The 24,513-nt window shown below is 36.5% G+C and overlaps 1 protein-coding gene across 1 annotated transcript in view; it reads right to left on the minus strand.

Moving 5' to 3' along the window:
* USP34 (ubiquitin specific peptidase 34) overlaps window positions 1-24,513 on the minus strand; it is a 148,354-nt gene that overhangs the window by 7,367 nt on the left and 116,474 nt on the right. The window contains exons 52-74 of the mRNA XM_032216880.1: window positions 24,332-24,385; window positions 24,135-24,230; window positions 22,542-22,606; window positions 22,355-22,430; window positions 22,218-22,265; window positions 20,185-20,250; window positions 17,562-17,642; window positions 15,603-15,688; window positions 14,991-15,159; window positions 14,745-14,819; window positions 14,164-14,315; window positions 13,193-13,241; window positions 13,002-13,106; window positions 12,855-12,904; window positions 8,660-8,765; window positions 8,062-8,209; window positions 7,043-7,677; window positions 5,379-5,536; window positions 4,604-4,682; window positions 4,349-4,475; window positions 4,099-4,206; window positions 2,545-2,649; window positions 171-295 (exon numbers count right to left, since the gene is read on the minus strand). Of these exons, the coding sequence (XP_032072771.1) occupies window positions 171-295; window positions 2,545-2,649; window positions 4,099-4,206; window positions 4,349-4,475; window positions 4,604-4,682; window positions 5,379-5,536; window positions 7,043-7,677; window positions 8,062-8,209; window positions 8,660-8,765; window positions 12,855-12,904; window positions 13,002-13,106; window positions 13,193-13,241; window positions 14,164-14,315; window positions 14,745-14,819; window positions 14,991-15,159; window positions 15,603-15,688; window positions 17,562-17,642; window positions 20,185-20,250; window positions 22,218-22,265; window positions 22,355-22,430; window positions 22,542-22,606; window positions 24,135-24,230; window positions 24,332-24,385 (2,763 nt within the window). The remainder of the gene's footprint in view (window positions 1-170; window positions 296-2,544; window positions 2,650-4,098; window positions 4,207-4,348; window positions 4,476-4,603; window positions 4,683-5,378; window positions 5,537-7,042; window positions 7,678-8,061; window positions 8,210-8,659; window positions 8,766-12,854; window positions 12,905-13,001; window positions 13,107-13,192; window positions 13,242-14,163; window positions 14,316-14,744; window positions 14,820-14,990; window positions 15,160-15,602; window positions 15,689-17,561; window positions 17,643-20,184; window positions 20,251-22,217; window positions 22,266-22,354; window positions 22,431-22,541; window positions 22,607-24,134; window positions 24,231-24,331; window positions 24,386-24,513) is intronic.

The following is a 24,513-nucleotide window of genomic DNA, read 5'->3' on the forward strand; positions in this document are numbered from 1 at the left end:
TTTACTTTCATGATAAGATAATTTGTTTTAATTTAATTTTAAATTCAAGATCCTTTTTTATTGTTGTAATGTTTTGTAGTGCACTTTAATTATATATTTGTAAGTCGTGCAGACAGTTTTCGTCAAGAGATGGATGGCATATAGATTTGATAAATAACTAAAATAAATACCTTGTTAGCTTCTACCATTGTAGGCAAAAGGCACATATTAAGTTCAGGGCGAGGTGGGCGGATATTACTTTTGCCTCCTATCAACTTCAGATTTTCACGGCATGGGAAATAAGGGCCAAGAGACACTGTAGTGGAAAGTAAAAAGGAGATGCATTAACAAAATGTGTACATTTTGTTTTTACAAGGAGTAGCCATCCCGATTCTCTGCCCCCTAAAAAAGATAATTTTAATCATAATTTTTTAAAAAAAATATTTTTTCTTTGGGTAGATAATAGAAAATATAGACAAGAATAAATTGTAAACTTGAAATTTTAAAGCAATTAGGTATATAGTTTACCCATTATGTTTTGTTCCTTACAAAAGCAATTAACCACTGTTATTTTATTTAAAGTAATATAACATCAACTAGAATGGAATAGAATAACAGAGTTGGAAGGGTCCAACCCCCTGCTTTGGCAGGAAACCCTATACCATTTCAGACAAATGGTTATCGAATCTTTTCTGAAAAACTTCCATAAATGTAAAACAATTCATGATCTACTTTTTATATTTGGCTGCTGCTAATACATGGAAATGTAATTGTCACTGCTATAAGAGGAGTCTATTCTCATCTTCTCATATCAGATAGATTGAAAAAAATCAACATTTATTCTGATGATCATATAGCAAAAGGCAGGGAGAAGACAAAAGACAACTTCCAGCTTTTTACCCCCAAGGATGAACCCTGCTACCTCATGGTACCGAAGAGGCAGCCCAGAATGAAACAATGGTTATTTCTTTCTTCTTTAAAGCTTTGAAGTAATAGTTTCGTGCCTGACACCCGAGTAGAAATTTAACCTACAGGCTTTTGTTTTTTCTTCTTTTTCTTATATTGTTTCTATAGCAGAAACAATGATTCACACTCAGAGATTTTATTATGTTTAGGTTCTCTAGCTAACTTAGAATAAGGAGGAAAACAGTACTCTTTATTACCCGCGCAGTTGCATTCTGCACCAGTTGAAGTTTCTAAATGCTTTACAGGGCAACCCCTGTAATGATAGTCTAGAGGTTATAAGGGCATGAGGACCTCCTGGCTCGCCCGTCAGGCCTGGGGATAAGGACCATTGCCCCGCCCGAATGTTGTATGCATGTTGTGTATTATTTTATTATGTGTTGTTGTTTTAGTATTGTATTGTTTTGTATTCCCCTCTCCCTGGTTTCTGTGAGCCGCCCTGAGTCCCCTCAGGGAAAAGGGCGGCCTACAAATAAAATCAATTCCAATTCCAATTCCAATTCCAGTCCAGGCTATGCTAGGCTAAACAATCCTACATGCTTATAGGGTAAGGGAAACTGTAGTGTCCAGTATCTTGTTTATATATTTATATTTATATATAGAGAGAGATTATAGATCCTTCCTTCATTGTGGAAGATTTCCTTACCTTCAATCCTTTTTTGTTTTTTTACCTTTTCAGGCTTTTTCCCCTCTCCAACTTTCTTATGGAGATTAGTATTATCTGAATTATAAATAAAGTATAGGCAGCTCTTGACTTACAATCACAATTGGGACTAGAATTTCCATCCTTAGGCAAGTTAGTTTTTAAGCCAGTCATGCACAATTTTATGACCCTTTTTTGCTGTGAAATGCCCAAATTTGTCAAGCCCCTGAAATTTGATCAGGTGACATTGGGGAATGCTATAACAGTCGTAAGTGCAAGGACCAGTCGTAAGTCACTTTTTTCAGTGCCACTGGAATATTGAACAGTCACTAAGCAAATGGTTCTAAGTTAAGGATTTATATATTTGCTTACATGGATATGATGGAATTATTTTTAGGAAGAGTAATTGGCTCAAGAAGGGATAATGATGAGAGTAATGAAGTTTAGGAAAAAGAAGGGATGACTAGGTGTGTATCAGGGGACTTTCTCCATCCATCCATCCATCCATCCATCCATCCATCCATCCATAATGATGATTTTGTCATCCAGAAACAATGTCTTGACAATATGCAGTTCACTGTAGGCAGAAGTGTCAAACTTGTGTTGTCACGGCAGCGCCACTTGATGTGACTTTCCCCCCCTTTGCTAAACTGGGCGTGGGCGTGGCCAGTACATGATGGATCTGGCCCGTGGGACACCCTGCTCTAGGCTGCCTAAAATATATATTTCTAATTGAGAAGAGTACTTTCTCAATCTTAAGAGCAATCTAAGAGTAATAAGTTTAAAACATCTGTCAATAGTTGAATGATTCAGGTTAATTAGATTGATCATATTATTTGCATTTCCCACCTCACCTCTCAAACTACTTCCTGCCTCAAAGTAAATCTCAAAACAATTTTATTATAAATTAATATTTCTATATAAAAGTATAAATAACTTTCTCATCTGAATATACATACTTGGTATGTTGCTATGATGGTATGTGCAATGGTTGTGCTGAAGAAAAGGAACTAAAGTGTGCAGAAAATCATGAGGGCTTAACAGCACCAGTTCTTTGAGGACATCTGCAAAACAAAAAATAAAAAACCCTCATATTTAATTATTTATTCATTGGACTTATGTAGTACTTCACGTCAGCAGGATTATGCTCTTAAAAAGAAATCTTCACTCTAATAAACTTTGCATAAACATTTGTATAAATTCAAACTAGGAAAAACCTAAACACGATCAGACTGTAATTATTTGCTATCATTTAGGCATGATATTAAAATCTTGTTCATGATTTATAGCAGTGTTTTCAACCTTTTTTGTGCAAAGGCACACTTTTTTCATGAAAAAAATCACGAGGCACACCACCATTAGAAAATATTAAAAAAATTTAACTCTGTGCCTATATTGACTATATATAAAGTAATTTTCCCACGGCACACCTTACACTATGTCACGGCACACTAGTGTGCCGCGACACAGTGGTTGAAAAACACTGATTTATAGAAATATTATTCAGCCAACCTGATCTTTAGTACCATCCACTTAAATATTTTACAGCATTTTGCAAAAATAAAATACTGCAATCAATATACAGTAATATCAAGTCTATATCTTGTTTGCTTTATTGTATAATCAGTCTATAAATTTTATTCATTTCATCTTGTATTGAATTAGAAGTTGCTCAGGAGGAGTCCTTGCTAATTTTCTCAAATTATTAGTTATAATGATAATAAAGGCTTTAGTAACTCCAAATGAATCTTTAAACGCCAATTGAGACAATTTCATGATTCATCAGAACATCTGGTTCAACGTCTGCCTCTTCCTGTGAGTAGGACAAATTGCTAATCACTACCTTTGTCATCCAATTAATATTTCTAGTCACAGTTTTTACCAAGGCATGTTGCTACTGATTGAACACAGAGTTAACTATTATGCTACTTATGCCTTCATTTTGGACAAACACCAAGTACTACAATTCTTAACCAAATTTGGTCAGACATTAGTATTTGAATGGAAGGCCACCAGAACTATCAGGCCCTTAAACTAAACTGAGAAATTAAAGGTAACATCTGGATGGCAAAACTACTTCCATCTTACTGCAAAAAGATACATGGGTCTGTGCATGAACTCACTATTATTCTTGAGAAGTAACAGAGCTGTAAGTATAAGTAAAACTGGGAAGAAAAAAACAGACACTAGGAAAGTAGAAAGAAAGAATAAGAAGACAACTAGCCTCAGATGGATGGAATTTATTTTCTTTTTTATTATTTTTAGTTTGTATTAGCTTTTTTTATTATAATTGCAATTGTAAATAAAATTACCATAAAAAAGTGAAACTATCAATGTTGACAATGATTTGATGGCACATAATCAATCAGTCAATCAATCATTCATTCAAGCCTTATTCTTTAACTCTATTGACCATAATTATAACAGAAATGGAACAGTGTCTATTTTATCTTTAATGTAATTGATGGGTAATCTGAGATCAAAGAAAGTGCATTATGTTTAATATACTTTACCTATACAAGCATTTCTAAGTTCTGGAGGACTGTAGGAATTTAACAAAGTTAAAAGTTTATGGGCAAATTCTATCCGCTCCTGCCATTGGATAAGGGCTTGTTTCACATCTGAAAATATACAAGCAAATTAATTTAGTTTACAACTCATACAAGCCATATAAACAGCTGATTGATAGTGACAATTATGTTTTAGTTCTCGTCTGTTTTATTTTTAAAAATAAAACTTACATTTAATAAATAATATCCAAACCTTTTCTTTGCAGATATGGACGAGTGGATTTCAGGACGGAAAGAAATATGGACAGAAGCTCAACCAGATCTCCAGTTACATGGCAAGCTGTGGCTTCATGGTACATCATGTGCAGTGTATTGAAGGACTGCCAAATATATATAGCATATTATTAACATATAAAGATAGAATTCCACAAACAAGATATCCTAATTTATCTTATTTTGCAATATCCCACCAACCAAAAGGGTAAAATAATAACAATAATACTCCTACCTCAGTCATCAGGATTAAGCCTCTGTTAAATATGACAAGAAGCCGATCCTCGTCAGTTTCTAATAATATTCGGAAGGCACTTGGAGCAAAACAGTAAAGAAAAGAGAGTTGTAAGGTTACAGTGGTTGCATCCTAAACAGAAAGCACATCATTAAAATAAGCTATGACACATCTAGATAGCTTATTAAAAAGTAGAGATATCACCTTGCCGACAAAGGTTTGTATAGATAAAGCTATGGTTTTCCTAATATATTCCTAATGTATTTCCAATGTATTGCTGTGAGATTTGGATCAAAAGGAAGGCTGAGTGCCAAAGAACTGATGCTTTCAAATTGTGGTGCTAGACAAGACTTGTTCCTTGGATTGCAAGATCATATCAGCCAATCCTAAAAGAAATCAACCCTGACTGTTCTTTGGAAGGACAGATACTGAAGTTGAAATACTTTGGCCACCTAATAAGGAGAGAGGACTAATTGGAAAAGATCTTGAGATTGGGAAAGATTGAAGGCAAGAAGAGAAGGGGATGGCAGAAGATGAGATGATTAGATAGCATCATCAACACAATAAATATAAACTTGGGCAAACTCCAGGAGACAGTGGAGGGCACAGAAGCCCAGTGTGCTATGGTCTATGTGGTCATGAAGAGTCAGACATGACTTAATGACTGAACAACAACAACAAAGCATGTTGCAAGAATAAAAGGCATGGAAAAGCACCAAAATCACTTTATAAACTCTAACATTTATTCTAGATCAACACACCAAATGTGAAATACCTTATTAAAGTAGTCCAGCATGACCGCCCATCTAAGCAGCGAAGGTAACAGCTTATAGTCGTTTTTTTAAATTGCTTAATGTCTTCCAGTTCTTCCTCTCTCATATCAGGCCTCTGAGCTACGAAGAGTTGCATGAGATTAAACAGTTCTTCCACTGCCTAAATAAAGAGAAGAAATATAAGGTTTATTGAAAAAACAAACAAACCCCCAATTCCATTTGTTTATAATAAGATAAATGCTTTAAAAAGACAAACAGTATATCAAAGGTAGTCATATTGTACTGCCATTAAAAAAAATGCTCTCTTGGTTTCACATACTCTCAAGCTTTACTTTTTTTCTATAATACTTCCTTTTCTAGCTCTTCAACTTGAACTATGTTTAAAACTGAAAGAAAAATGGACCAAACTAATACAAATAAACACAGTGAATCTTAATTTAAATGGACCAGTTCAGGGAAGATATCCACTACTCCTGAAGATTCATTAAGTATGATGATATGCTAGTTACATAACCATTTGCAAATCACATAAAAGATATGGTTAACATTAATGTAATTGCTTCATATGAATTCCTTTGGGGGCATCATGACTTGTTTATTAATTCAGGGGCACATCTGGATGAAAATCTGGTCCACTGTATTCTACTAAATTGGATCCTTTAATTCCAAGTTTACTCTATGCTGGTTTATTACTGAAAACTGGATTTAGTATATATTTTATATATCATATGCAAAGGTTTCCCTGTCAGTCATGTCCAGCTCCATGGCTAGGTGCTCATCTGTTTCTAGGCCGAGAGAGACAGTGTTGTCCAAAGACAATTTCTGTGGTCATGTAACCAGCGTGGCTATATGCCAAAGGCACATGGAACACTGTTACCTTCCCACTGAAGTGGTACCTATTAATCTACCTGCATTTGCATGCTTTTGAACTGCTAAGTGGGCACGTGCAGGGGCAAGTAATAGATCAGCCCATTGAGCGGAGCTGTCACTCTGCAGCTGACAAGCTCAGCATCTTTTAACTGCTGAGCCATCTGAGTGCCCCTCCCTTATATCATCTCTCGCTTTCGTCTGCCTATCTTATATAGTTATATACAATAATGATTTTTTATATATTTAGTATAAAAGAGCTATTTTGTTTCTATACCATTCTTCCTATTAAAAGAGCAAAGAATTGTTTTGCTTCTTGAACTCAAGGTATATTTTGCCTCCTTCAGAGCAGTCATATCTTATGCATTAGGAAGAGAGAATGGCAGTGATCTCAGTTGTAGAAGAACTCCCCCAAAACTGACAATTCTATTAAGACGATGGGGCAATAAAAACGTTTGGCACAAAATTAATTGTACCATATTTGTGTATGGCACAAAATTAATTGTACCATAGTTGCCATCAGACAATGACAGAACTGCTGGTAAACTGGATGAAAGCACTGTCGCAATTCGATTAAGCCCGTCTTCTGAGAATTTTCTGAGTTTAAATTAGAGCCGAATATATTTTCACCTTTATCAACTAGCTTCTTTGGATCTGGCAAAGAGATACAGCTTTATTTTCTGACATTTCATTCATGTGAATCACCTACCCCCTAAAAATAATACTCCATAAACTGCTGCTGTTAATGCTGTTCTGAAAAATCTCTTTCTGCCTTTCACTCTGCATGAATTTGACTTACCCCAGGATATTGGCTGGCATGTGGTGTGAGATTCTTAAATGCCCACTGGATATTTTGATGAGAAGCCAACTGTCTGGTAAATGCAGGGGATTGCTCACAGCATAGTCGCAGAATGCCATAGTAGGCAGGTAGCATCCCACGGTTAAAAAGCACCACATCCTGGTCATCATGATCTGCTAGGATGTAATTGAAGGCAATGTTCTTGGTCACCACTGGATTCTGTACAATAAGGCGCACGTTCTCAGGGCAGTCAACACAGACATTGTACCAGAAAGAGAGCAGGGCCTGCTTATTATGGTTGGTAGCAATAGCAGGCTCAGAAAGTTTAGGCTGAAAGAGGTTCCACAAATCCATGAAATAAGTAGAAAACATTAGTTTTTCTGTTTTGGAGATCAAGCAGTAAGTCATAAAACTGAAGTAGGGTACCAGTTTCGTTGTTCCATGCACAGCAGCATCAACATAAAGCTTAGCTCTTGAGAGCAGTCCAAGCAACACATTATACACTTGATGAAGAACAACTGTGGTATCTGGACTAAGAGGAAGATCTCGAGTAGGGATATGGAGTGAACGGGTGGATCGGAACATTTGTCGGAATGAATTGCTTGGAATAAGAGAGACCAGAAGATAAGCTGCAGCTGCAAAAGAATAAATACACAGGTAAATAAAGCAGGTAGACTTTGGCTATGCACATTCACTTTAAAATAAAATTTGTTTTTTTGTTTTGTTTAAAATTTGTTCACAAAACTATATGACACAACTTAGAAAAGAAAAATACAGTTATTGGCAGAGAGATCACAAAAACAAGCAATGCTAAGAATTCAGTTCCTTTCTTTCTAAATTGTTGCAAGTAATACTGAATATATTGAAATGAATATTTGGAAATATTTCACTCATTTTCTTTTAAATGTTGTTTATTATAATATTAGGAAATAAATAAAATAAAACGGCCACATTTTCACACATAAATAATGAACTTATCAGAAAGTAAGAAGGCAATTCTTTTCTGCTTAGCAACTTACAGGTTCTCACTCTTGGATAGTTATGAGCCAAAAGAAAGCGTTCTACCCAGTTCTCCATATTCTGCAGGACCCAACTGTGAGCAAGCTTATTTCGTGGTGTCTGCACTGCCAGCCAATCCAGACATTGAGATGGGTTGTACTCAATCACCTACAAATATTGGGAAAATGGACAAACATCATGAACAAAAAAACAAAAACAAGACTATTATCAACAAGACTATATATCAACAGCTCAGTTAGTAAAACAGGCAGGCCGAATCTTTTACTACAGGAGTTCCCAACCCTCGGTCTGCGGAATGGTAGGGAACTCACCCAAAAAGCGGAAGGCAAATGTGCACAATACTACCCCACTCCTACTGGTCTGTGGAGCCAGAAAGGTTGGTGAGTGCCGTTTTACTAGTTTATTTACTAACTGTGGAAAAAAGGCTGCCAAAGTACTATATTCTCTGTCAGACAATAATTTTTATTTCCACAGTCTATGAGTGTAAAAATTAAGTCTAATAATCTTTACAGCATAGACATTATACTTGTTATTTTCTCTCAATATTATAGAGACATGACAAATCTTTTGAGTGTATTTAATATAGACATCCTTTACCTCCCATATCCTTTGGAGAATATATGATGCAAATGGTGGCATTCCTGGAGGTCCACCAGCAAATTCCATAAGCATAGTTAACAACTTGAAAAAAAGGATTGGCTGCCTGAAATTGAAAATAATAAGGAAAAAAACATATATATATATATATATATATATATATATATATATATATATATATATATATATATATATATATATATATATATATATGGAATCTGTAGTGTTTTTTTTTAATATTGCAAGTCATAATTGATTTTATTCAATGATTTACTTATTAAACATATATTTAAATACACATATGATAGCAATGACTCCTGTTTGTGATTTTTTTATCTTTTCAGTTGATGTTACGACTGTGTATATTGAAGATAATCATAGGTAACAAATAATTTTGAACTGGTATTCTGATTGAAAAAGCCAAAGAATGCATATAAGGAAAGGAAGATCAGAGAAGAGTCTGGTAGATTCTAAAGATTGAATCCACTTCAAGGCAACATTTCTTATACAGAAGAAAAAGCATACTCAATAGCTGCTCATACCCTGATTCTATTTCTTGATGTAATAAAATCCTGGCATTTGAACATTTTCTTGTAACAATATATTGTTAATTCTGGCCAGTATCCCACTCTGACTGGTTATGGATCTACAGGCTTCATATAGAAGACAAAAAGGAAAGGTTTCCCTGTCAGTTGTGTCTGAATCTATGGCACAGAGCTCATCTCCATTTCTTGGCCGAGGGAATCAGCATTGTCCAAAGACATTTTCCAAAGTCACGTGGCCAGCATGGCTATACCCCAAAGGCGCATGGAACGCTGTTACCATCTCATGGAGTGGTACTATTAATCTTCTTCATTTGCATGCTTTTGAACTGCTAGGTAGACAGGAGCTGCGGCAAGTAATAGGAGTTCACCTTGTTGTATGGAGCTTGGGTCTTGAACCCAGGTTGTTGCTCTCCAGCAGACAAGCTCACCATCTTTAAATGGTGAGCCCCCTCACAGAGAATAATATATCTCTTATCAATTACCTGATCTTTTGAACTGGAATTTCTTGGCCTTATAAAATATAGAACATATAGAATGCTGGAATTATCCATGCAACATCTTGCATGGCACATTTGTAGTATTATTAATGTGCTACATTTATATCCCATTTTTCTCCATTAGTTCAATGCAGCATACATACAGATTTCGCTTCATTCATCCCTCAATCATCAAGAGCCGAGGTGGCGCAGTGGTTAAATGCAGCACTGCAGGCTACTTCAGCTGACTGCAGTTCTGCAGTTCGGCTGTTCAAATCTCACCGGCTCAGGGTTGACTCAGCCTTCCATCCTTCCGAGGTGGGTAAAATGAGGACCCGGATTGTTGTTGGGGGCAATATGCTGACTCTGTAAACCACTTAGAGAGGGTTGAAAGCCCTATGAAGCGGTATATAAGTCTAACTGCTATCCTATGAGAAGCTGATGCAACAGAAAGCTTGAGCCAAGTTATCCAGTGATTTTAATGGGTGAACTTGAACTGGGTTATCAAGCATCTTAATCAACTTACCACATTGGTTCTCTGAGTGGCAACATAGTCAAATACTCAAGAGAAGCATGCAAGACAACCATATAAGTTAAACAAAGGAACCTAGGTTAAGGAATTCTCAGCATTTTGAATTATGACTAAGCTATTAAGACCTGAGTTTGGGATGGCTGTAACTTCTCACAAGATCTTGACTGAAGCTCTCTATAAAACTTTTTTTCAATAGTTGCTCACTACGGCTGATTCTGAAGCAGCAGTAGTAACATCTAGTTGTCTGTTACCTTTCTTTTGGATTAAGGGCATTGGCCTAACATTTGCCTTTTGTTTCAACAAGAATATTCTACCAAAAAGAGTAGATGGCCATGAAGTCGGGCTAGATTAGAAACAGTTGCTATAGTACAAACAGACAAAAACCCACAAGCTCCACAATCCAATTACTGTATTTTTTGGAGTATAAGATGCCCGGAGTATAAGATGCACCTATCTTTGAGGAGGAAAACAAGGGGGAAAAAATCTGCCTCTGCTTCCCAGCAATTCTCTGCTATTTAAAAGAAGATACAATAGCATGGGCCTCTTCAGATCAAGCATTTATTTTAAAAAGCTTCTTCATTTTGTTAAGTTGTCTAGAACAATAATAAAAGTCTTTAAAAAATATGTCTAATAATTTGAACATTCTATAGGCATTTATAGTTATTGACTTACCTCCTTGCAGCAAACAGCCTGTTTCATTTAGCCTGATTAGAAGGGGGAAAAAACTGTCTCTGTCTCCCAGCAATTTGCCTCCTTACAGAAAACAGCAAGTTTTACTTTCAATTTCGGTTTCAGTAGGAACCTCCCAATGATCAGCTGTTTTAGGTGGCCGGGATTACTATAGCCTGTTGCCACCTCCGCAAGCCCCATTTTCTCTGTTTGCAAGGAGGTAAATTGCTGGGAGGCAGAGGCCAAAGGGTGGGGGCTGTTGCATGGGTGGGGTTACATTCGGTGTATAAGACGCACCCAAATTTTCATCCTCTTTTATGGGGGAAAAAGGTGCGTCTTATACTCCGAAAAATACGGTATATGGAAAATGTGAGATTACCAAATTACTGTTGTGAAGAATACAATGCTGAGACATACACAATCTTAATCAAGTATAGAAATGGAATTAAAGTGTTTTTATTCTGGAATTTTCTCTTTTGGTCATGGAAGATGGAAGTAAAAGAATAAGAAGATGGCAATGAATCTACGCTGTATTTATAAGATAATCTGCTCTTAATTTGGTGAAAAACAAACTGATAAAGCTTCCCATCACTGCTAACTAAATTAAACAATGAGAATGACAAAACATAGACTGATTAGGAGAGATTAGTCAAGCAGAAAAACAAAGAAACCTGAAAACGTTTTAACAATTTTCTCTCATTGTTTGAAGAAAGCTAGAGCCTGCTTTTATACATGGGCATGCCTTCTCATCAGAGACAGCACTGTTCTACATCTCCAACTAGCTCCATGTATTTTAGTACTTTGGGAAATGTTAACTTCTTAACTTTTGACAGGTCAGAACTGATAATCCACCCGGCATCCTTTGGCCAGGGGACAATCTCATTTTGAAAAAAAAAGAGAACCTAAAACAGAAATAAAATACTATTACATTGCCATGAAGAAAATAGTTCATAAAACAGAGAAATCCAAGCTGCAGTATTGCAAAAAAAGCTGTGGACAGCAAAAGTAGATTTGTATAGCATGTGAAAGAATTTCAGTTTGGTTCTGCTGCATAAGAAAAACCATGGCATTAGTCCTTGCCCAGAGAATCTTTTTAGCAGTTGGGAGCTATTTGCTTTTTTCAAAATATAGGTAGGTATGCTAAGAATCACGAGGAAGTATGTAGAAAGCTAGTAAAGAAACAAGGACTCCAATAGAATACCAATGATAAAGAATTGAAATATATAATTTTAAGAGCCACAATAAATCAAGACAGTAGAAGCAAACAAAACGTACTTAATATTTAGAGTAAGTCATGAAGTGAGTTGAATACCAGGGCTTAACTTCCTGACTAGGAAAAGAAATAAGTTGAAATCTAGTAATTTCAAGTTTAGACAAAAACCAAAACCATATCTCTGAGCAATTGGGGAAGGGGGGGATTTATTAATGAAATCCAATTAAAATAGAGAAATAGATTTTCACTGATGCTAATGAATACTTGTAGAATGGTGCTTAAAAAGTTGTGAACCAGTTTGAATTTTCAATATATATGAATAATATGATCAAATAAATAAGAACAATTTTGGCATAAATATGACTTATTCAGAAGGCTGAAATATAGGTTTGCTATTTATGGACTGCTGAACTAGTATCTCCTATGCAGTTTTGACTACTAAGACTAAATGGAGTGTAACCTAATGCTTGCACCCCTTCTATTTGGCCAGAACCATAGATTGAATTAATTATGTGGTGCCAAGGCACGATGCTTGTTTGATTTCTTTCCAGAAAAAGAATAATTGGCTTGGTGTAAAGGCATCAGCTATGTGTATTGTTCCAGAGAAAAGTGCAGGTATAGCACAATGGGAGCATAAAACAATGCAGGATCATATTTCACTACTAGATTATTATATTGGGGACAAATAACAACTTTAAGAATGTTGAATGTGACCATCAAACAACATAATATATGGTAGCAAAATACTGTACTTTTAGACCATACCTCAGGAGTTAACTTGGCTATAGATGTGAAAAGCATGGATACGATCTGTAAGAGAGGAAGAAATCCTTTCATCATATGCAACTCTCATGAAAGTATTCCAGTTAGGCTCTCAGAGTGGATATAATAACAGCTAGTAACTTACATGTTCTGCAAGTCTGTTGTTATATCGACAAAGACTGAAAATAAGATTGCAGGTCTGCCTAATATTGATTCCATCCCGAATATGTTGGAATAAGAAAGGAAAACCCTGGAACAAATTCAATGTGTTACTGTAGCAGATATTTTAAAATAAGATGTTTTAAAACTCTTGTTGTTTTCATGTCCAGTTATTACCTTGCCTCCAGTTAATGCTGCCATATCATTTTGGGATAAAGTCAAATGCCTAAAACACATATAAAGAATGGACCAATTTATATTCATTAATCAACCAATTAGTAAAAACAAAATTGCTTTCTTGAATTTTCTTGGAGTAGTCCATGTAAAACCACACTTTTAGGAAGCAGCTAACAAATGCTAGGAAGCTCAAGCAAGATATATTGAATCTCCATTAAGTAGGAACGGGAGGGAGGGGGGAAGGGAGGGAGGGAGGGAGGGAGGGAGGGAGGGAATGGAGGAAGGAAGGAAGGAAGGGAAGAAGGAAAGAAGAAAGAAAGAAAGAAAGAAAGAAGAAAGAAAGAAAGAAAGAAAGAAGAAGAAAGAAAGAAAGAAAGAAAGAAAGAGGACTTTTCTTTCCACAGTTCTGGATCCAAAATCAGGGGGGAAAAAATCAATGCGAATTGATTTTAATGGCAAAAATATGCAAAATGTGGGTTACAATCAAGCAACTGTTTTTGCCCTTTGAATGTTTTATATATGGCCTTACCCTCAAATTTTATACCTAAATACTATGAAAAGTGTACCACCTGTGAATAAGCCCATCAGCTTAACAACAGATGGCTGAATCTATGAGTGTATAATGGATATATGTAAGAAGTATTAACATGTTTTCATGAATAAGCTGAACCCAATTTTGGATATATTTCGGCACCTGAAATTCTTGGCTTATATATGATATATGTAAAATCTTAAGCCCTATCACATAAAGGCCCTGACTGTTAAGTTTTCTAGATTGACTTATGCTGTCAAATAATATAAAAAGTATTAAAAACCAGAATAGGTTTTTGCAGGTTTTCTTGTTCCTTTTACTCTTTATTACTTTGTGTTAGCTTTTGATGTTCTTTATAAAACTTTTTAAAAAATCCATTAAAAACAGATGAATAAATGCAATACATAAACAAACTGATATATGTGAATATACTCCTCACCTCTCTGATCGAGACTGTTCTACCAGAAGGGCTATCAGAGCAATCATCTTTTCAAGTGCAGCAGGCCTATATTTTTCTTCTGCTAAAGAAAGAATGTCTTCCTCCTCCTCCTCCTCCTCTCCTTCTTCTTCTGATAGTACCTCAACTTGGGGCTGGCAAAAAAAAAAGCAAATCATCATCATCATCTCCATCTCTCTCTCATATTACAAATCTTTGCAAAAGGACATATTTTACTAAAGGAGCAAGGACACATAGCATTACTCTGCCCCCTTCTCTCTCCCTCCTCCCTCCCTCTTTCTCTTTCTGAGTATTTAACCACGCTAAGCTTTAGAACTGCAATAAATTATCTCAAATATAGATTTATAATCAACATATAGAATAAAGATCTACTATAGATAATACTATAGAGACAATCTGTTTGGAAAACTTAGAAGTGGAGTGGAGATCGTGATAATTTGTTAAAGACAATTTTTTGCAGAGTAAAGGTCAGAGTAGTCATGAAATATCTCCTAGAAAGACTGGGTCTTATCCAGTAAAGTCCCAATGAGAAATTAGGTTATAAAAGATTACTCCAGACTTACATTTTCAGGACCTTTAGTTCCCATGTAGAAATGAACCATTGTTGAAATTGCTTGCAGAGAAAGCAAAAACTGGCTCTGAAAATAATTGAATATAAAATATAACAACTGTTTATATTCTGCCTTCCTCTCTAAATTAATTTTTTGTAATAAACATAGAAATGCAAAGATTAAATAACAAAAATGTTAACAGCACTCAAACTTAGTAAGGAATAATAAATATAACAGAATTCATGAAAAATCACTCACCTCCTCTTCTCCCATTTTGGCAAATTCATAAAGAAAGGCAAAGTATTCTGTGAGATGTTTACTGTGAGGTTTAACACCATGTTCCATAATTGACAATAGGGTCTTCACAAAACGAGTCACACATGAGCGACTACCAATATCTTCCACAGGACCATCCATGTCATCTGAACTGAAAATACATTTCATTGTTCATCAGTGTATATTGTAGTCACTAAAGGCAAAATGATCCAAAACTAATCTGAAAACTTGTTCCAACCTCCTATATTATGTAAAATGCACTATATTTAGGATAGCATGTGAAATGGTTAACAGTGCTTACTTTACTATACAGTACATGCTGTGATTATACCTGCATGAATAAATTATTCTTAATTACATGAACTATATTAACATTGTAACATTGAAAAGTATGCCATAATCCTCCAAGAGAAATTGTTTATAATTTACCATACTGCTGTTTATTTTCTAATCACAGTGTAATATAAAATATTATCTGATATAAAAGACCAATGTAAATGTTTCCTAATGTACTTGTATAATACTGACATACAATAAAATTAGTGTTACGCAATAAATATTTGAAATAGATGGAATTGTTTTAAGAAAATGTACCAGTCTTCTAGTCCTGGCTGTAGGTAGAGATGAGCATGGACTGGCCTGAGCCGCTGAATCACATGAATGCACAAACGCTGAAACATCTGTAAAGTCATAAGCTTTAAGGTTACTTTGGGATCACAGAAATATTTGCTTTCACAAAGCTTTAGAAACATAGTGATCATGGATTACTTGGTTGAAAAGTTCATCGTTGAATTAGTGATATTTTGCCTTCATGTTACACAATTAATACTATTTTATATAGACTATATCTTAAATCATTTAATCATAGAATCTTTAAAGATTAGAAAAGACTTTCAATATACACTTGTTCAGCCCCTTGTTCAATGCAGGAATTTATTATTGTAGCATTCTTGACAAACAGCCATGCAGAGCCTCTCTGAATATAAATCCACTACATTTTAACAGTCAGTTTCTTTGTGGAACAGCTCTTATTAGAATATTTTTCCAGATAGCAAACATAATTTTAATTTAAACACATTGGTTTTTATATTGTCTTCAAAATAACTCTGAAAAATATCACATTGTCTTCTTTGTGATGGCTTTTCAGATATTTGAAGACACCTATCCTGTGTTCATGCAGCCTATACAAACCCAACACCTCCAACCTACTGCAACGTGCTCTACATGGGGCTGCCCTTGAGGAGTATTCGGCGACTTCAGCTAGTCCAGAATGCAGCCGCGCGAGCGATTGTGGGTGCACCTCGTTTCACCCACATAACACCTATCCTCCGCGAGCTGCACTGGCTACCTGTCGATCTCCGGATACGCTTCAAGGTGCTACTTGTCACTCATAAAGCCCTCCATGGTAGTGGATCTGGGTACTTGAGAGACCGCCTACTGCCAATTACCTCCACACGACCTATTAGATCTCACCGATTGGGCCTCCTCCGGGTTCCATCTGCGGGTCAATGCCGACTGGCGACCACGCGGAGGAGGGCCTTCTCAGTGGCAGCTCCGACCCTATGGAACGATCTCCCCGTGGAGATTCGTACCCTCACCACTCTCCAGACCTTCCGCACAGCCATTAGAACCTGGCTATCCCGCCAGGCCTGGGGCTAAGATTGTACCCTCCCGAATGGTATGAATGTTGTGTTTTCTTTTAATTATGTGTTGTCGTATATGTAAAAATCTGTTTCCCCTTTCCCTTTCGGATGTGAGCCGCCCTGAGTCCCCCCAGGGAAAAGGGCGGCATACAAATAAACTTCTGAATCTGAATCTGAACCATTGCTCAAGTTTTTTAAGCTTCTTATCATCTTGACTGCTGACTTTTACATACATTCCAGTTTTTCAATATTCTTTATAAAAGAATATGGCCAAGGCAAGATAGAGAAAAATTATGACTTCCTTTGGTCTTTGCACTATACTTCAATTTGTGCAGCCCAAGACTATATTTGCTTTTTTTTTTTTTTTTGCAGAAACAGCACAAAAAATGTTAGAACTACATAGAAGATTTTAGTATAACTTCTAAGGTATTCCACTTGCAACAATCCAAATTGAAGTAGTATTTCCATATACAAAATTGCCTTTGGCCTCATTCTTCAGGTAGCAGGCTCCTCTGGTTGAATGGCAAAACAATACTGGGAGAGAAGTTCAGGTTTTTATATTAAATTAAACATAAGCTATTTGTAATATATAATGGGGCCTCTTATTCAAGTAAAAATGCACCTAAATAAATATTTGTAAATCTATTTTGGTATGTAGACTAAATTTCAAGGTCCACATGTACACTTAGACTTTGTTAGATTATTTATCAGAAATCCTTCTAAAAATTGCCAGACTGTTTTTCAGCTGAAGACCTCAAAGAATTTGAAGTACATCTCAAATATATGTAATAATATCCAGGGCACTTCAACCTAACATTTGGGTTTGATGGTTAAAATTCATACTGTGAATTTAAGAAATTAAATCTTAAGCAATAACATTTCAAATGACATATACTATGCTTTATCGTACCTGTCTTACAATCTGATTGGGGCATTTAATTAAAATCTGCATAGGCCACCAGTCATCATCAGCCATACGATCAAGAAACCACTGGGAAAAAAACATATGTAACATTTTAGCATATATTCCTTAACAATGAAAACATTTTCTATTCTATTACACATTCCTAGCATATTTTATTATCATTGCTTAAACAACTTAAGTATAACTCCACAGGTAAATATCGGCATAATTGGGAAGGAGAAAAAAACAATTTTTCACAGCTGTTTGAAAAAATGAAGGCCAAGGGTGATAGTTGTTCATGCCACCCACAGTGCATTCAGAAAGCATTCACACCCCCTTCACTTTTGTCAATTTTGTTATGCTGCAGCCTGATTTACAGTTGTTGAAATTCATTTTTTCTCATTAATCTACACTCAGTACCCCATAAAGACAACGTGAAAACAGATGTTTAAAAATGTCTGTAAATTTATATTAAAAAGAAAAAACTGAAATATCACATTGACATAAATATTCAGACCCTTTGCAACAACATTTGAAATTTAGCTCTGGTGCCTCTCATTTATCTTGATTGTTAATGACATTTTTCTACACCTTGATTGGAGTCAACCTATGGTAAATTAAATTGTTTGGACATGATTTGGAAAGGCATACAACTCTCTATGGAAGGTTTCACAACTGACAATGCATATTGTAGCAGAGCAAAAGCTATGAGGTCAAAAGAACTGCCTGCAGAGTTCAGAGACAAGATTATTGCAAGGCATAGATCTGGGGAAGGCTACAATAAAATTTCTGCTGCACTAAGAATATAGTGGCCTCCATAATTATCAAATGGAAGAAATTTGGCACAACCAGGACTCTTCTAAGAGTTAATTCCCCAGTCAACTGAGCAATCAGGGGAGAAGGGCATTAGTAAGTTAGGTAACCAAAAACCCAATGGTCACTTTGACTTAGCTCCAAAGCTTCTATGTGGAGATGGGACAGAATTCCAAAAGAACCACCATCACTGCAGTCCTCCACCAACCTGGGCTTTATGTCAGATTTAAATAGGGCTGGTCTGAAGAGGCCCGAAAACGGAACTTTATCCTGAATCAGAAATTCCCCATCTGATAACTCTAAATCCAAAATCTCACCTTCCTCCCCTAAAACAGACCCCTTGATGTAGATGGAAGGCAAGGGAGAAGGGGGATCAGCATGAGAGGTGGCTAAATCTCTGGCAGAAATCAAATTCCTAGAGTGTTGACTCGTACGCTGTAATTCTGCATCCACTCCCCTAGATATGACAGTGGCAATCATGTCCCTGAGCCCAGGGGAGAGGTCAAATTCTGAAGTATCCTCCGGTCTGCTGCCAGCAGCAGTGGGAGTAATGATGGTTGAGGCCCCTGAACGGGAGGGGGGTGGGCCTGGGCTGGGTTCAGAAGTATCAGACGAGCCCTGAAGGCCTGAGCCAGGTCTTGCAGTGGTGAGATCCTGAGGGAGAGGAAGGTCTGGGGACCAGCCTTGAATTCCAGTTAGGCAGGAGGTAGAAGGCCCTTCAGGCAGCAGGATGGGAGGTGGCCCGGGGGCTGAGGGATCCCTAGACCCGTTCTTGTTCTTACTGGTGCGCTTAGCGGCCCTGGCAGGAGCCACTGAGGTGGTGTGGGATATGTGGCTGGCAGCCCTGGTGGTGGTCCTACCAACTCTAGATGAGGCCCCAGTGGCATCAGAGGACAACTGAGGAGAGGTGGAAGCCCCAGCGCTGCCCCCGGTAATAGAACGATCCGCCATGTAAGCTAGGTTGAAAGGGCTCAAGCTCACATTCACTGAAATACCAAATGCCGATCGCAATCGAAGCAGGAGGCCGTGAGAGATCAAACATGTGCTCCAGTAGAATGGTGGTGAACCGACCTCCATGGAGCAATGAATCTGATGATTTTACGTCACTGCAGGCGGGAAAATGAAGCCACGCCTAGCCAGACTGTTTGTCGGCACGAAAAGTGCTCCAAAATGGCCCCTGCAACCAACAGCAGGGGCAGGAGATTCAAATCAGTGAGGTACAAAAGCTGCCGCCAGAATGGAGAAAGCCTACCTCATATCTTGCCAGCGACCGCAGCCGAAGCTTCCAGAGGCTCTCGAGGTCGAGGTAATACGGGGAGCCCAGGCATGTGACATCACCAGGCAACCTCGGGGGGGGGGGTAAGGAGGGGGGCAATGGACAGCTGCTAGAGCGGGCGGTGCGGTGAACCGATCCCCAGCCTCCCTCAGCAAGACAAAATGAAGGCAGCAAACCGACCTTCCCACAATGAACAACGGCACGCCCTCGCCTCCAATAAAAAGGTTCCTTGGCCCCGAAGGTTCCGGGAATGCTAAAATCCAATTGTCACTTTAAACGAAGAGAAAACGAACCTATCCGCGAAAGGAGCTCAAACTGGTGAAGGGAATTCAAGCTGAATAATAATAATGATGAATTTGTCTAGTAACCCAGAGAGAATAATTTTACGTCTCTTTAGGCTGGACTGAGTTAAAAAACTGAACCAGTCCAGTCAGAAGAGGCATGGCCAGCAATTTGCATAACTCAGTCTCAAGGATTCCCCAAGCAGCACACAGGAGAAGGATAGGTTTTGCTAACTTGCATATTTCATTTCTTACTTACCTCACAAGCAGCTTGGCTGTTGTTAAATTGCTTAGTTAACAGTTCAATCCACTGAAGCATCGTGGGCTAAAGGAAGTAAACATTCAAATTGAAGCACATAATTGTTTTCTTCAGTTACATAACACTAAAAGCAATAAGTATGATGCAGTGATGGTTTCAGCAGTTCCCTCCACCTTCGCCAGACCCACAAAAAGGATAGTGATTTGGTTTTGAGGTTTAATAAAACTCTTTGTCTTAGTCAACTCATCTGGTTTAAAGATGACATATAATATTGTACCACATATATTTATAGAATAAAATAAGAATAATAACATCTTATGTTACATAATGGTTAATTTGTCAAAGTTAAGATATCCTACCCTAGGCTAAGAAAATTAAATTTGTCCGTACAGGTAATCATTGTTTAGCAACCATAATTGGGACTGGAGCTCAGATGCCAAGTGGAATATTGGGGGCTTCTCAGAATTTGTTATCAGGTGTTATATAGCAGTTATGTAAATGTCTTCAATAAATAACTAAATATCTATCACTTAATCACAAGTGGGCTTATATTTTTACTACAGCTGTTTTCCAACTCCCTTAGCTTTTGCAATGCTCACCACAGTGCTTGCTAGAGAATTAGCTAGAATGGAATTAATGTGTATATTTATATTTATTGGAGAAGAGATTAAAAGAGAGTAAGCAGGTATACAATGAGGAATACACATCGGAAAAATGTACTGGCAAAATACTGATTACCTAGTGCAGTAGGGGCTGCGAGGAGAAAAACAAAGGTCACTGGAGAGATTGGTGAAAAAAATTACAAGAGAGTAAACAAGTATACAGTGGGAAATATTCTGGCCGTCTGCCTAGCATATTTGCAGCTAGCAGCCCCAAGAGCTGTAAGTAAACAGCTGGCATCAATGCATTCTTGTCAATGTATATTCCCCATTGTATGCCTGGTTACTCTCTTGTAATTCCTTCATCTGCAATCATTCCAGTGTGTGATAGGGAGTGCGGGAATAAGTAAGGCATAGGACAATGCATACTATCTGACTGGCCAGGTAGTCCTTGGGTTAAAATAGAATTTGGGGCCAGAATTTCCATTGCCTAAGCAATAAAGTCATAAAGTGTGATGTCATATGACCACATTGCTTAGCAATGTCAATCCTGACAGTCCCAGTTGCTATCGTAAGCGGGAGATCACATGGACCATTAAGGGAAGTCCTCATGTGACCAGAGTCCTAGGCAAACAGCCTGGTATGTGAGAATTTTGGGAGAGTTGGGGCCAGCAGGAAACAAGGGTGGACAATACAGAGGGTATACTATGAACTAGCACTTAGCTTTATCTACTATTTCAGAGTGCTTTACAGCCCTCTGTAAGCGGTTTACAGAGTTAGCATATTGCCTTCAACAATCTGGGTCCTCATTTTACTGATCTTGGAAGGATGAGTGAACCTTGAATTGGTCAGGACTGAACTCCTGGCAGTTGGAGCATTGGCCTGCAACACTGCATTCTAACCATTGAGCCACCATTACAAGATGCCTGTGATCTCATACTCCATAGTGGGGCTCTTCAGAAGCAAAAACAGTGTGAATGACTTATGTGAATGACTTTAATCTTTGCTTGTGGGAAACTGGCAATGAAGGTTACAAACAATGATCATGGATTACTGTGGTATTGTAATTATGAGCTAGGCATCCAAGCCCCAGAACACAATCATATGACCAAGGGACACTATGACACTCAGAATTCTGAGAACGAGTTGTAAGCCCCCTTTATTCAGTGCCATCATAACTACAAGGTGTAAACATATGTCTTGGTCACAAACTTATTTTTACGTCCTAACTTTGAATGGTTGCTACACAAGGTAGATGCTAAGAAAGGTCTGCCTATATTAGCTCAAAGGTTCATTTAGACTATGAAATAATCTAGTTTGAAACGAACCAAAATTTCATTATATTTTTTTTTCAATCAGTGAAGCAAAGGATTATTCTTTATCTTAATCAACATTAGAAATATACACTGTGTTATAGGAAATTCAGGCACATACCTTTTCTTTTGAATGGATAAATGTTTCAAGGACAAAAGAAGTGCTCAACTGTAAGACAATAATTGATAGTCAGAGACTATCCTGAACAAGTGGTAAAACACTTTTTAAAAAAGTAATCTGACAGTAAGATACTCTACCTTGGCTGTCATCAGAGAAACTGCTTTTGGATCTGGTAATGTGCTGGGGATGCTACTACACAACTGCCACATAAATCTAGGACAAACGCATGGATAAATACTTGTTTTTACACCCACTTTTTAAAACCTGGATTTAAAAACCTGGAATTCATTTATGAAATAAAATAAAAATTGATGTAAACCTTACCCAAAATATGTATGCTCAAAAATATTCTTATCCTGAAGGAACTGCATGTTATCATGCCATATCCACTGTAGAGAAAAATGAAAAAAAAATCAGGTAAAACTATTCACTCTATTCAGAGATGAATGAATGAAAAATAAATTACTAGCTAATGTAAGTACTTCTTAAATCTATATAAATTGATTGACTGAATAAATAAAAATCTTGTAGAGAGAGATGGGCAGCAAACAAATTTAATAAATAAATTAACATTAAAAAACCCCTTTCTATTTAAATGTAACATAATTCAAAATTAGCCATGATTCTCTCTCATGGAAACTTCATTTAAATAATAAAAAGTGTCCTAAGTAAGTAAACTAAACAATGTTTCCTGTATCCTATTCCAAACTGCTTGGGGGTGTTCCTACTACTGTAAAATCAATAACAATGATAATTTATTGAATTTATATGCTACAATAAAATCAATAAATGTTTAATTTTAATGTTTTAATACTTAACATTGAATGCTTTTAATTTTTTAATCTTCTTATTGTTTTATATCATGATTTTATATTGTTGTAAGTTGCCCATTTGACAATGATATGGGCAACAAACAAACAAACAAACACAGACAGACAGACAAACAGATGAAGACTGATAAAATGAAGGGTCTCATTCTCCCTCATTAAAGGCCTTAGCTTTTCTTAGAATCTAAGGTATAATACTAAAACTTCATATACTGAGGCAACCAATAATACACCTAACTCAATTTTGTTTATGCTGTTAGAATTCATCTCTTGAAAAAGAGATTTCCTAAGTCTTAATTGGGTATGGTAATAAATGTGACCCTTGGGAAAGTTGAAAGGTGTCCTCGTCTAAAGATGAAGAACTGAAAGGGGGGTGGGGGAGGAAAAGGTATCTTCAAGCTGTATAATTCTGTGAGTTCTATAACATCAAGGAAAGTTCCATTTAGCCAACTGACTTTATGTTAATATTAACAATATTAATATTACTGATTTACTGAATTATAGGTTCTTTCTGTTTTATCTAAATGAAAGATCCCAACAGGGCAATATTATTTTTTGATGCACATTCTTATCCTAACATTTTCATTTCAAATGTCTTATACATCATATAGTAAGGATATGATAATGCTTAGTAATATTAATTATCCACTTAATAGACATTGATATTACTAATAATGTAATGAAATAAATATGACATGAAAAAGAGCCCTTTCTCCCCTGGTCTACTAAGAAATATATTTATTTTTAATAATGCTATTTTGATATAATGAAAACTAGCCCAAATTAGCCCAAACTAAGAATTCTGTCTATTATACAGCCAGCAGTCAGCATGACTCTGTGCCTAATTCATGTCATTGCATAATGTTCACATGGGTATCAGAGCACAGGGGAAAAATGCAAACATAAACTAAAGGTAAATGGGTGGAGAACTAAGTACTGTACAGTAAGAATTTAAAGTCCTGCTACATTACATCACAATGTCTGACAATAATCAATTTTTCCTTGGACAACCTAATGGCAAAATCAGAATCAGAATATAAATTTGTGTTGTTTGAAGTATAATAATTTTATAATTGTAGGAAGCACATACCTCTAGTAATTCAGAAGAAACATCAAATGTATAATCTTTACCATTTTCTTCTTCTGGTTCCATTCGTTTATAGAAGAGCATGTATGCACTGTGAGTCTGAGAGAACAAAAACAAAAAGCCAACACTTCATTGATATCAGAAAAGAGGCAGATAATGGAAAGATGATATTGTCTAAACATACATATAAAATTAGGTACCTTTTCAAAAGAGAAATCCATAAATTTATCGGTGACAGAGTCATAGGTTTTTGTCTGGAAAAAAAAATATCTTAGAAGGAATACATTTTCTTTGTGCTGTTTCTGATAACTGTACAAATATCAACATTACTTCACATTACATATTGCCAATTTAATTTGTTTGAATGAATATGTATAATTTT

The sequence above is a fragment of the Thamnophis elegans genome, chromosome 4 (assembly GCF_009769535.1).
Source record: "Thamnophis elegans isolate rThaEle1 chromosome 4, rThaEle1.pri, whole genome shotgun sequence".
Taxonomy (NCBI): domain Eukaryota; kingdom Metazoa; phylum Chordata; class Lepidosauria; order Squamata; family Colubridae; genus Thamnophis; species Thamnophis elegans.